This window comes from Malaclemys terrapin, chromosome 9, assembly GCF_027887155.1.
Source record: "Malaclemys terrapin pileata isolate rMalTer1 chromosome 9, rMalTer1.hap1, whole genome shotgun sequence".
NCBI lineage: Eukaryota > Metazoa > Chordata > Testudines > Emydidae > Malaclemys > Malaclemys terrapin.
Window position 1 is genome coordinate 78,424,565 of NC_071513.1, and position 13,411 is coordinate 78,437,975.

At 41.5% G+C, this 13,411-nt stretch overlaps 1 protein-coding gene across 1 annotated transcript in view; it reads right to left on the reverse strand.

Moving 5' to 3' along the window:
* The window catches only part of WWTR1 (WW domain containing transcription regulator 1), a 122,871-nt gene extending 112,667 nt beyond the window's left edge, over positions 1 to 10,204 (reverse strand). Inside the window, exon 1 of the mRNA XM_054038779.1 lies at positions 8,283 to 10,204. Within this exon, the coding sequence (XP_053894754.1) occupies positions 8,283 to 8,698 (416 nt within the window). The 5' untranslated portion in view covers positions 8,699 to 10,204. The remainder of the gene's footprint in view (positions 1 to 8,282) is intronic.
* Between the last annotated feature and the right edge of the window lie 3,207 nt (positions 10,205 to 13,411).

Sequence of the window (13,411 nt, forward strand, 5' to 3'; positions counted from 1 at the left end):
AAAATTTCTGTGTTACATGTCAAAATATACAGAGCCTTATATCAAACTCTAATAAGTTCTCAAGCTCCATATTTCTTACTTTGCCGATCTGTACATTTCAATTATCAATGGAAATATTTGTTGTTGGTTTGTGTATACAATGAAATTGACATTTACCTCTATTTACTGATAAATAGTGTGACCAGATGTCCCGTTTTTTGGGACTTTTTCTTATATAGGCGCCTATTACACCCCCCACCCCCGTCCTGTTTTTTCACAGTTGCTATCTGGTCACCCTACTGATAAAAATCAATTTCTTTCAAGTCTAACTATAATCAAATTAGGCACTCAAACTCAAGATGTAAAAAGTGAGTATGTATGTGAAAATACAGTTGCAAATTTTTCTGAGCAGTGAAATTCTCATTTGTTACTATTAAAACACAAAAAGCCAAATTTTGCTTTCAGTTACTTGCGTACAACCACAATGAACACAGTAGGGTTCCAAATGTGTAACTGTCAGCAGAATATGGCCCACCATCTACAGCTTTTATTAGTATTTTTGATCATAACTTTCAGCACCAATGTTACTGACCTGCAAAAGAAATGTACTAAGGTTTCTCATGATTGATTCCCAATTATTATCTCTACTGAACTTAAATTACATTTTTCATAATGACTTTTTCAAACAAAGTTTAAATGTGTGTGTGCATGTATGTGTGTGTGCCTGTGTGTGTGTGTGTGTGTATATATATATACACACACACAGAGAGAAAACTCTTCATTGCTGAAAGTGTAAAAGATATTTTGTTTGCACTGTAATAAAACAAACAAACAATCTTCTTCAAATAATACAGAGCTAAATCCTGAAGTCCTCATTTAGTCCTTAATTAGACAAACCATAAAGAACTTTGCGATTTGCACCTTATCAAACTTTGGTTAAGAGAATCAATTTTCAAATTCCACTTGGATTTTCTTTTGTATATGGTACTACAAATTACCAAATCAATGGAATATATAGACTCTGCAGTTCCTGAACCTGTAAGTGTTCTCCATGTGGAACCGAATGAACTGACTGTGGGGTTATGTACGATCCCCTGCTTCTTTAAACTGTATTAATGGATTTATTTGCCTCTCCTATTGGATTGCAGTGCATCTCCCTCCGGCACAGGCCAGTCACTCAAATTTTGCACAGGAATGAGGGTTTGACCCCCAAAAAAGTAATTTAAAAGTCACAGAATTTAGAAATGGAAAATACTTAGTAGATCAAGTCCATCCCCATGAAACTGGAGAGATAAAGTCAAATTCTGTTCTCAGCTGCACAGAAGCTATGGAAGTTACTCTGGATTTACACCAGTGTAACTAAGAAAATAATTGGTCCATAGACTCATGATAAGTAATGCATTAGACATTAAAGTGATACTGGTAAACCTGATCTTAAATTAAAGGTACTTTAGCATATATTTAGGAAAACTACTGTAATGATATATATTTCACCAGTTACCAAAATCATCAAATCTGTTTAGTTTTGATGCGTACATTCTGACATTCAAATGCTCTGTTAATAAAAGTCAGACATAGTTGAATTGTCGAAGAATAAACTTTGGTTTTGTATTAAAACTTTCATACCTATAAAGGACTTTGTAAAGTAGTTAAATACACACACTGATTGTATACAGCAGCCATTGTGGACTCAGAAATAGATACCACATACCCTTGGACATTATAACCCCTTTTTTATTGAGCGGGAATATTGGCAAGGGGACCAGGATTATCCCCTATGCATGGTCATGGAATCACTACCTTCCACCTGGACAGTCATTAGAGATGGGGAAAAGGCACCTAGATTCTAAAGGATGAATGAAATACTCTAAAAGGCATTGCAAAGTGCCTTCAAGTGACATCATCATAGGACCTAATCACATCAGCCATACCATCAGGGGCTCGTTCACCTGCACATCTACCAATGGGATATATGCCATCATGTGCCAGCAATGCCCCTCTGCCATGTACATTGGCCAAACTGGACAGTCTCTACGTAAGATAATTAATGGACACAAATCTGACATCAGGAATCATAATACCCAAAAACCAGTGGGAGAACACTTTAACCTGTCTGGTCATTCAGTGACAGACCTGCGGGTGGCTATTTTACAACAGAAAAACTTCAAAAACAGACTCCAAGGAGAGACTGCTGAGCTGGAATTGATATGCAAACTAGACACAATCAACTCAGGATTGAATAAGGACTGGGAATGGCTGAGCCATTACAAACATTGAATCTATATCCCCTTGTAAGTATTCTCACACTTCTTATCAAACTGTCTGTACTGGGCTATCTTGATTATCACTTCAAAAGTTTTTTTTCCTCTTACTTAATTGACCTCTCAGAGTTGGTAAGACAACTCCCACCTGTTCATGCTCTCTGTATGTGTGTATATATATCTCCTCAATATATGTTCCATTCTATATGCATCCAAAGAAGTGGGCTGTGGCCCACGAAAGCTTATGTTCTAATAAATCTGTTAGTCTCTAAGGTGCCACAAGTACTCCTGTTCTTTTTGCGGATACAGACTAACACGGCTGCTACTTTGCAACATTGCAAAGTGAGTAGCTTTCTAAATCACAAAATTAAAAATAGTGAAGATGTATGACCTCTTGCCTAACACCATCACACTATACATTAATACCAAAGTAAGCCACAGTGTTGCTGCGCTTTTACATCAGTGGTTGGCAGTAGTTTAAATACATTTATGTAGTTCCCTGCTGTAGACAGGTCCGTAGTGGTTTGGACCAACTACTGCAGAATACTGTAGTACAAAGACACTATTTTTTTTCCTGTTGTGGAACCCAGTTTAATAGAGAGATTGTAAGACTTATAGATAACTCGTCTCCCTTTTGGAACTAACTAACATCTTACATTCATTAGGGCAAATATTTTTATTTTTGAGTACAGTACAGCACTGAGTACATTGTCTGCACTAAACAATAATAAATAGTAATCCCTATGGCACTTTCAGAAATTACTTTGGAATTTGCTATAGGAAAGTAGTATTAGGAAAATATGTATGTATAATAATTATCTTTAATACTGTACATCTTGTTGGTCCTTTCTGGAAAAAGCATATTCATACTGTCTCCTTTTGCTTCCTATCTCCTCTCCCTTTCCCTACTCCATGCACATGCTCAGTAATATAAAACGGACCAGATGTGAAACCAAGCTTCCAGTCCCCCACTGGCACTAGAAGGAAAACTTGGGGCATGCCATATAAACAAAACACTACCAACAATTACACTGCTTTTTCCCTGAGCACGCTTTTATTAGTAAATTTTACTTTAAACTGCTAGCATTTACTATAACATTTTTTAAAAATACACAATGGTAAAGATAAAAGTTGCAACCAGTTCCACAAATTTGTTCAGTACAAAAACTGTACTCTACGCAGACCTGTTTATCCTCTGGAATGAAATCACAATCCAACCAGAAACACTAACACACAAAGAGAAAACACTTGAACCTTAGACTTCATTTGAAATATTAGGCTATGCCTCCTATAAAAATAACACCATAAGTGGTAATAAGTATTAGTTGAAGAATCCTTATTACTACAGACACATTTCTGCATGTTGAATAATATGAAATTGATACTGTCATATACCAAAAAAAGGACCATGCATAGGCATGCCTATCTTTCCAGAAATCCTCTTTATTAGAAGAAAAATCAAATTTAAGGGTTTTTCCACACATGCACACACAGCAAAAATGTTTTAGATAACATTACTGCATGAGTGAATGTGTTTATTAGTCTGCTTTCCATCCCCCCACTTCAGTGGTTTGGTATTTAATTACAGGGTGGAGCGGTCCTGGGGCTACTTATGTTTCTTCCAGTCATAGCCAGAACTCCCCTACAGGAATTAACATGCAAGACTGTGATCTCTACAAGTTATAGCTAGTTCTTGGTCAGCAAAGCTAACCAAAACTTATTGTTCATTAACATTTACACCATTACTTTCATTTAATCATCTTGAAAAGATAGATAGATAGATAGATAGATAGATATGCTGAATTTACTTTAAAAATCTTAACAAATACAAAAATATAATGTGCTTTGATAAGAGTAGGACAACTTTATTTTTGCTATTTGAACTTCCTTCTGCTCCTCTACCTCACAACTGATTTATGCCAATGACTCTGCACAAATAAATGTTGAAGACAGGATGACAATGTAAACTTTTGAAAAGATAGCCTCTAAGAATACACAAAGTTAACCTTATATATGTGGTCTGACCAAAACTGTTTTTAAAATAAATTAATCTGATTGACCAATCTTATTACTTGTCTCTGACATTACAGATTATTTTTCACTTGGCTCTTAAGAAACATCATTTAACACTATTTTAAATCAGGATTTCTCCAACAAATATTATTTTCTCTCAAATATATTATACTCAGTGGTAATATCGGAGTTTAAAAATTGATTATTAGGTAGCTAGGTGTTATCCTCAAAAAAATAATACTGCTTTGCCGTATAACAAAACTTTCATTCCACACATTTTTAATTATAATAAAAAATCCCAGCAATTTAATGATTAACAAATTCTGTTGGACAAATAAAACCCTAACAAACAAACAAAAAGTCCACAACACACACACAAAAGATTCCAGGTTAGGCAGCGATTCATACACACAATGTCAACCTTAATTAAAGGAAAGAATAGTAAGTTGTGAACCAAGACATGTCCATTTTTAAAAGTACAACAAATAAAGCACAAAGTAACATAATAAAACAAAATTCCCCAAAACCTGTCCTGATTTTTTTTGTTATTGTTATGGGAGAAAATATAGAAGATACTTTTATTCAGGCTTACATGTGCAGGAGATCAGAGGGCCATATTCTTTTGGCCTATATAGCAGGAATGCATCTAACTTTTTGGAGTTTTCTTGGCTGAATATGAATAGTTCTGTGTGTCACAACTGTGTGGCATGGGCTTGGAGGTATAGCTGACAATTTTAAGATCAGATGAACGAAATGAGTAATGATAAGTAAGTACTGCTCCAGGATAACTAGGCCACATAAATGACACATGCCTTTTTACACTTGATCATATCTTTTGATACTTATTTACCAAATGGAATGTAGAATACTAAAGGAAAGAAGTGCAACTTAAGAAATGGACAATCATCTGCAGCAAATGGACTTGTGTGCTCCCATGTGCAATTCCCTTTCCCAGGCAAAAATAGAAGAATGATGGGAAATTGTAAATACTGGTTTTGCAGCTGGGCCAGCATTATGCGCACAGCATGGGTGAAGGTGAGAGCACAGGAGATCACTTTGATCTTAACCAAAAGCCAGATTGCTGACAAAAGTATAGTAACTCATCATGTTTAATGCCACCATCAGCCAAACCCTGAAAATACCTGTTGGCTGAGTCCTAACAGGTATTAACAGAAAAACCTGTATTTAAGGGTGACTGTTTACAGTGCTGTTATCAGTCTCTTTTTAGTCTTTTCCTTCTTTCTATAGCTTTGTCATTGCTCTCTTGGGGACTAATCCTGAAAGATACCCAGTGACAAAGTCTCCCATTGCCTTAGGTGGTAACTCAGAGCACTCAATAACTCACAGGCTCAGACCTTAGAAGCATGCTTATTTGAGCCATCAGAATGTTATCACCAATGTAGACTAACATAAAATGGCAGAATAGGGAAGGTGTATTTTCATGTTTCACAGTAACCTGGAGTACAACCAAAGGCGGGACCTCAAGTTCCACAGGGGAAGTGCATAAATGGTTTGGGTTTGGGGTTTCGGAATCATCCTCAGGTTGCAAAGTGGTCAAGTGATGAAATCATAATAAAACCATGTCACTGATTTTCTTCAGAATACAATCTTCACTAGCTTTACTTCTAGCCCTCTCATACATTGTTGATGCAGATGGCATATATTATGTCATGGCTAGGTTCAAGCTCAAGGAGCTTCCTATTTCCCTTGATGGGAAGTTGTGCTAAATGAATATATATCTCCTGCAGCGTGAACAGTTGAACTCCCACACTATTCTTATATATTTGTTACACTAACAAGGTTTTCTGTTACTGACTGTTTACAAACTGAATATTCTACCACTTTGTTTACAATGAACTCTGGAGTACAGGAATAAATCTATTAAAAGAAATTTACCAAAATAAATACAGTGATTATCAGGCCTGCTTCACTGCTATGCACCAGTTTGATGTCGATGTCAGAAATAAAATATAATACTCTTTTGGCCAAAATTATTAACCAAAACGATACTGGATGATGTTGCCATACATACGTCTTAAAAAAAAATAGATGTCACTAGTATAAAGAAGCATCCAATGTCACTAAAGATATGGAAGCTAAAAATATAATTTACACCGGTTGCACTGCAGAATTACATTCCATTTTCAAAAGCCACCCAAGATATGAAGGATGGCCTTGTAACTAACGCCAGGAGGCCTAGGTTATGTTCCTATATCTACCACAGATATTCACTTTAGGCAAGTCACAAAACTGCACTATGCCTGTTTCTCATTTCTGTAAATTGGGGATAACAATTCCCTACTTGACAGGATTGTTGTAGGGCTTAATTAGAGGATGTAAAGTGCTTTTGAATTCTCAGACAGAAAGCAGTACAGAAAAGCACAGTAGCACAGCCTAGTAGATAGACCACTGGACTAGGCCTCAGGAGACATGGGTTCTAATCCTGATTCCCCTACTGGCCTGCTGACCTTAGGCAAGTGACTTCACCTCTCTGTGTCTCAGTTTCCCCATCTGTGAAATGGGGATAATGAGGCTTACCTCCTTTGTAAAGCACTTAGCAATATACTGATGGAAAATGTTATCAAAGAGCAAGGTATCTTTATTATTTTTGTACAGTGTCACAGAACTGTCTAATTAAGGATCATGTTGTTGAGACTCCATGGCAATAAAGGATTGAACTAAGGACACTAAAGCAGCTTAATCTGAAGACGTTCATTTTTGTGAATTTCTATCTCAGTTATTTAACCTAGTTTACTTGAATGAATGTGCATTAATACTAATTAATGTGGAAACAATGGGAAAAGATAACCTTATATTTCACTGAAATAAGTGTTAATATACTGCAATATTTAACCTGTGATACCATTTAGGTCACATTTTAATGCCTGCAACACAGCATACACTCACCTGAGACCATGAAAACAATCATACCTATATTTTTCTCTTGCTATTTATTAAGTATTCTCATCCTGTTTATCTCCAAGAGTCCTTTCATAAATTGATCATGAAAAAATCATGTGACAAACCATGACAATTGTATTATGGTGGAGTGAACTGACTATAGTAATCTAAGTAAATTTCTCTTTTTCAGTACTAACAGTCAAGATAATTTGCAAATCAAGGAGATAAAACAAACAAAAAACTACAGGATACAGAAACTTCACAAATGGCGTATTATCTCCTATCCGTATGGGCTCAGCCTTCAGTCAGACTCCATCATTCCTTATAGACTCACTTGTAAATGGGTGTGCCCAGGTCCTCCTGAATGAAATTCCTTAAAATGGAGTGATCCGTAGAATGTCTCTCTGTGATTTCTATGGTCTCTATGTGTATGTGACTTGTGAGAATTTCATGAACTTCTCCATGGCACCCACACCAATTTCTGAGTTTCAACAACATACATAAGACCATTGGCAACCATTCCATACCATAGCCTTTGCTATCTCCACTTCAGCATCAACATGTGAGAAATATGGCAACCAGCCAATTAACCCTCCCCCCTTCATCATCAAAACCTGGCAACCACCTTATAGTCCCCATAACTACCCCCCAACCAGCTTCTATGTCATCCTAGAGGAACATGGCAATGACTAACTTCATTTTCAACAGTCAGTAACCCTAGGGCCCCTTTATCTCCACACGGTGCCCCAGTGCAAGAATCTTCTTTGCCCCCATCATCAATGTTTTATATAAGGAACTTGGTAAAAGCCCTCATTTGCCCCCCACACCTGGCCGAAGTCCCTTTTACATCCATCTGTCCGTCCCTCCCCAGCCAGCTCATGGTCCCTTTCACACATCCCCTTACACAGCCAGCTTAAGGTCCCTTTTACACCCCTCCACTCACACAGCCGGGCCAAGACCCTTTAACCACCACCACCACCCCCCACACACACAGCCGGTGCAAGGCCCCTTTAACCCCACCACCCCAAACACACAGCGGGCCCAAGGTCTCTTTCAGCCCTACCCTTACACCTGCCCCCAGCCCCTCTCGCCCCGCCTGGATCTCCAGGCACCCTGGGCCCCACTTACTTGAGGAAGTATCTCTGGCCCGTGTGGGTGAGGGCCATCTCCCAGCCGGGCGGCAGCGGCAGCTCGTCGGTCACGTCGTAGGACTGCTGGCGAAGGTGAGCGTGCTGCTGAGCCGGGCTGGGGGTGGCCCCGGCCCCGGCGCCTAGCAGGGAGGCGGGCGAGGAGTGTGAGCGGACATGCTGGGCACCAGCGGCGCTCAGCCGGAGCGGGTGGCTGCCCGAGTCAGTGCTGGACTGGCGGGAGTGCGAGCCCGAATCGGGCTCCTTGAAGAAGGACTCGGGCAGGATCTTCTTCCTCCAGGAGCTGGGCTTGGGGTTCATGACCGTGTTGAAGAGCGCCTCGAGCTCCGTGTCCAGGTCCTGGGTGACATGGATCACTTGCTGCCCCGGAGGCGGAGGGACGGGAGCAGGGTTCATCTTCTGCACCGCAACACCAGCTCAATGCAACAAACTTCCCAACGGGAGGCAAAGAATCAGCAGCGGATCAGGGATCCAGGGCAGATCTCCCCTGAAAACGTGTCTGTATCCCGTAAGGGGCGGGCAGTCAGCAGCGAATGGGGGGGGGGGTCTCAGGCAGCACCCCCACAAACTAGGGGATGGGCAATCAGCGAATGAGGGGTGCAGGTAGTGCCTGTATCCTACAAGGGCCTGGGTGATCAGCAGCAGATAAAGGCACTTCAAACCAGCCCCCCACAAAACGTCACTGCACCCCTCCCTCGAGTGCCCGGCGTCCGGACATTCAGCAGCAGACCAAGCAAGGGGTCCGAGCCAGTCCCCTCAAACACGAATCTCTATCTCGCACGATCGAGTGCATCCGAGTCAGTCCCCACGCAAAGTTATGCAACTTTCTCTGAAACTTTGGCTACTTGCTGCAATTCCCTGGGAGGGGGTGCGGGCTCCTTTAGAGGGCGAAGGAAGAGTTCTCGCGGCTGTCACCGGGCGAGAGATGGCTGCTGTCCGGATTCCAACGGGGAGCAAGGCACGCGGGGGAGGGGGAGTCTGGGACGTTCCGAATCCGAACGTGGGGACCCAGGGAACGTTCTATCTGCCACCCGTGTCCGGATCCGGGACGGAGTCGCTCGCTCGCTCTCCGCCTCCTCCTCCCCCAGCTGCACAGAGGCGGGCAGGATCAGGACTTTGCTTCTTCTGCGCTGGCACCGCGTTGCAAAGGCGAATTTGAAGGCGGGGGGTGATTCTGTCCTCACATCCTCACAATCCAGGCTGCCTAAGCCTGACGCACAAGGCGCTTTGCGCTGTGGGGGCTGCGCCGCGGCTGCTCCCAATCCCGGTCTGTCCCAAACAAACTTTGCGAAAAATTCTCTGAGAATAAGGCGGGGCAAAAAGTTGGGGAGCGGCATTATTCATGAGCAGTGTGCCTAGGGCAGCCCGAGCCCCGCCCCCTTCTCCTCCCTTCCGAGCTCCAGCCTCCCCAAAGCCGTCGTGGAGTCTCAGCTATGCGAGAAAAGGCTCTCGGGGGTGAGATCTGCGGGGCTCTCGTCACTCAGAGTCCCCGGCGGCGGGGCTGGTTCAGGTTGCAACACTTGAAGGCACAAGTGGCCTTATTAGGCGGAGCAAAGGTGCCGCCTGGTCGGCTGTAAAGAGAGATCGATCCGCCGATCCCCTAAGGGAGACGCAGAAGGGCACAGACTCCCCCGGTCTGCTGTACCAGCCCCGATTGCAGCGTCGGGCCAACGTCCCAGTAACAACGCCAAGCGATGCCGTTTTCCCATCGTTACCATATTTGGTATCCTGAAGAGGAAACTCGATCTCCCACCCCCGCTTCCCAGCTCCGTGAGACACACCCGGGCGGGTAGAGCGAGCTTTGACCTGTGGGAGGACCCCTGCCCTGCCCTGGGGGCGGGGGGAAGAACCCTCGTCTCCTGTGTCCCTGTGGGGAGAAGAGCCCGGCCCTGCGGGATCCCCTAGGAAGGGCTGTTCCCCATGGGATCCCCACAACTTGGGGGAGGATGGAGAGTGCCAAGTCCTGCTAGGGGAAGAAGAGCCCTGGCTTCCTCAGGGTCCCCCAACTCTTTAGAGGAAATCTCTTAATTCCCCCTAAAGGAGTGACGTGGCACTAGCTCTCCATCTTCCTGGTAAGGCTTCTCACAAGAGACCCCAACTCTCCCCTCTTCTCTTTAACTGTTGTAGTCTCCTGGGGCAGATATTAGCAAGAGAGCCCCCCCGGCCCCTTGGAGATGGAGTCCATCTGCACTACAAACACAAGTGTATTTGGGGACCCTGCAGAGTTAATTAATCCAACAGAGTTAATTCCTTATTATAATGAGGGGACTATTGAAGTCTACAGCTCCAGCTGGAACATGATCTGAGGTCACAGTTAAGGTCTCATCCATTCTTCAAGATGGGGGTTAAACCATTCTTTAACAGCGGTGAAGAAAACTGTTAACTGGTTGCCTTGACAGTTGTAATTTAGTTGACCTATTTTTTAAAAATTGCCCAATCTGAACCCATGCTTTATTTATGTGGGGAGGAAGGGGGGAAACTAGGATGTAATCTGAGCCCCCAATATGGATGTCATATTATGAACAGGGGGCCTGAACCATTCTACCTAGCACGGTTTGGTATAAAGGTGGCAAGTTAAAGTTTGTGTCTTTGCATTTATTTCATGCAACAGATATTTTATATTAAAATGGATTCTGAAACTTCCTTTGACATTCTATATTTCATTCAAGGTTGCAATTCAAAGAAGTTCCTATAATGCTAGGAAATAGTTTTTTAAAAACTGATTTCTAAATTGTTTCCTCTAACAGCATTTTGGTTCTAATGGAGACAGATTACTACTTTAAAAAAATTCTCAAGACTGTTCAAAAACTCTCAGAGCAAAAATTTCTTAGATGAAGCCATTTTTAATGGCAGTTTAATAGTGAATTTAGAGCTGAGATGCTGAGATGCTCTGATGACAGGTGCCAATATAGGAACTAAACCGATAGAAATGGATGGCAGTAAGAAGCCGAGATCCATAATGACACAAATTATCTGTTTCTAGCTATTTCTTCTGCACTTTGTCCTGTAGCTACACAGAATCTATTTTAAACAGTTTATAAAGAGGTTGGCTTTATGATGACAAGTTAGATCTGAACTTTCTCTAAAATTTTATTATAGACCCACCTCAGTCTGATACATGCATAAGTAGTAACATTTCAGCTATAGTGCTGATATTCATCTGTCCTTATCTCTATTCATCAGTCATTTATATCCTACAGTAAGAACTAGTTGGGTTTGTCAGAATACATTTTGCTCCATTTAATTTACATCCAGTAGCCTAGTTGCCTTCAGAACTTTTTCCTCAGACTTCCTGTAAATTAAACCTCTAGGCCTTGCAGAATCTCACTCATTTTCCCAGTGAAGATTCATGAGGTATTTTGATGCTCTAGCTTGTCTTTGTAGCTTTTAAGCATACACTGATAGGGTGTGCATTACTGAGCTATTTGCACATTTCACAGGTACTCAGAGACATTAAACCTTTGGCTTTGTGCCTCACAATACACCCAAGGTGTGCCCCAAATGTTCCACTATTGCCCACCCTGATGTGGTTTATTTTGTATTATAACAGCCATGTAAAAACATTCTCTAGGAGACATAGCTAAGCTAGCAAAGGACAACCTCCTCCCTTCCCTACCACCCCATGGATGCAACTACGTTGACAGAAAAGTGCCTCTTGTGGCATAGGTAATGTTGTTCAGGATGGTGGTGGTCTTATGCTGGCAGAAAAACTCCTTTGGTTGGCATTTATGGTGTGGACAAGGCCTAAATTTGACTGACATAGCTATTATAATACATTTCACTGGGGTATATAAGGTCCTCAAAGCATTTGCTGCTATAGTAATGTCAATTAGGGTATGATTTTCTTATTGCACCATTTCTATACCAGCAAAAATCCTACTATAGAAACAGACATACCAGCTTAAAACTGCTTAGAATCATAGAAATGTAGAACTGGAAGGGACCTTGAAAGGTCATTGAGTCCAGTCCCCTGCCTTCACAGCAGGACCAAGTACCATCCCTGACAGATTATTTTGCCCCAGATCCCTAGATGGCCCCCTCAAGGATGGAACTCACAACCCTGGGTTTAGCAAGCCCATGCTCAAACCACTGAGTGATCCCTCCACCCCTTGTATTGGTATAGCTTATTTTGCATGAAAAGTGGCACAAGCTATATCAACAAAAGCACATTTTTGCTAGTTTGAGTTATGCTTACATTAGCTATACTCTTGTACCTATAATGGCAAACCTTTTCTAGTATAGACCTGGTCGTGATTCAAAAACCAATAGATGCAAGATGCAATTTGCAGATGTGCCTGAGGAAGGCTTCTCAAGTTTGGATTTCCTTCCTTTCCCACTTAAAGAGGTTATATGACTTTCCCAAGCTCAGCAGGTGAATGAAGAGTAGAGCCTAGCTATCCTGACACACAGGCCTGTGTATGTATTGTACGCCCACTAGGGTTGCTGGAAATATGATGTCAAACGATGGCAGTATCACATTTCCTAAAACATCTAGAATGCACATTTTTGGTTACAACTGAACAATCCAACCCTATGTTGTCAACCAACAGAATACAGCAATATTTTCTTCACTTCCTGTCCTAAACTGTTGGGTAATGTTGTGCACCATTAAGCAGATGCTATGGTGCATCTCAGAAATTGCTGCAGCTATTGAGAGTGTAAAATTGGTAAGGTGCTTTGTAACTGTTGGGGTAAAAAGCTACAATATAAATATTAAAGGATTGTTTCTAATACACTATCTAGCCAATCATACTTTGATTTATACCTGATTTGATGCTGTGATTTTCAATAAATTATACAAAGGACCATAAAGAAAATCTCAACTATTTTGCCCTTTTTCCCCCCTGTAAATGAGAACTAGTATATAAATCTAAGTATATAAAATGCTAATCACTCACCTAAAACAGCAATCAAAACAATTTATCCCGATTTTAAAAATACATGCATTGCTTTCTCCTGAATCATCCTTTGGATTAGGGCTTGATCCTGCTAACCCTTACTCAGGCAATTAAGGGTTTCCAGATTTGGGCCCTAGGATATGTGGTTTATGACTGATTTATAATCCATAGAATCTTTCTTCCCAAAGAACTTTACAAATTGTATACATCC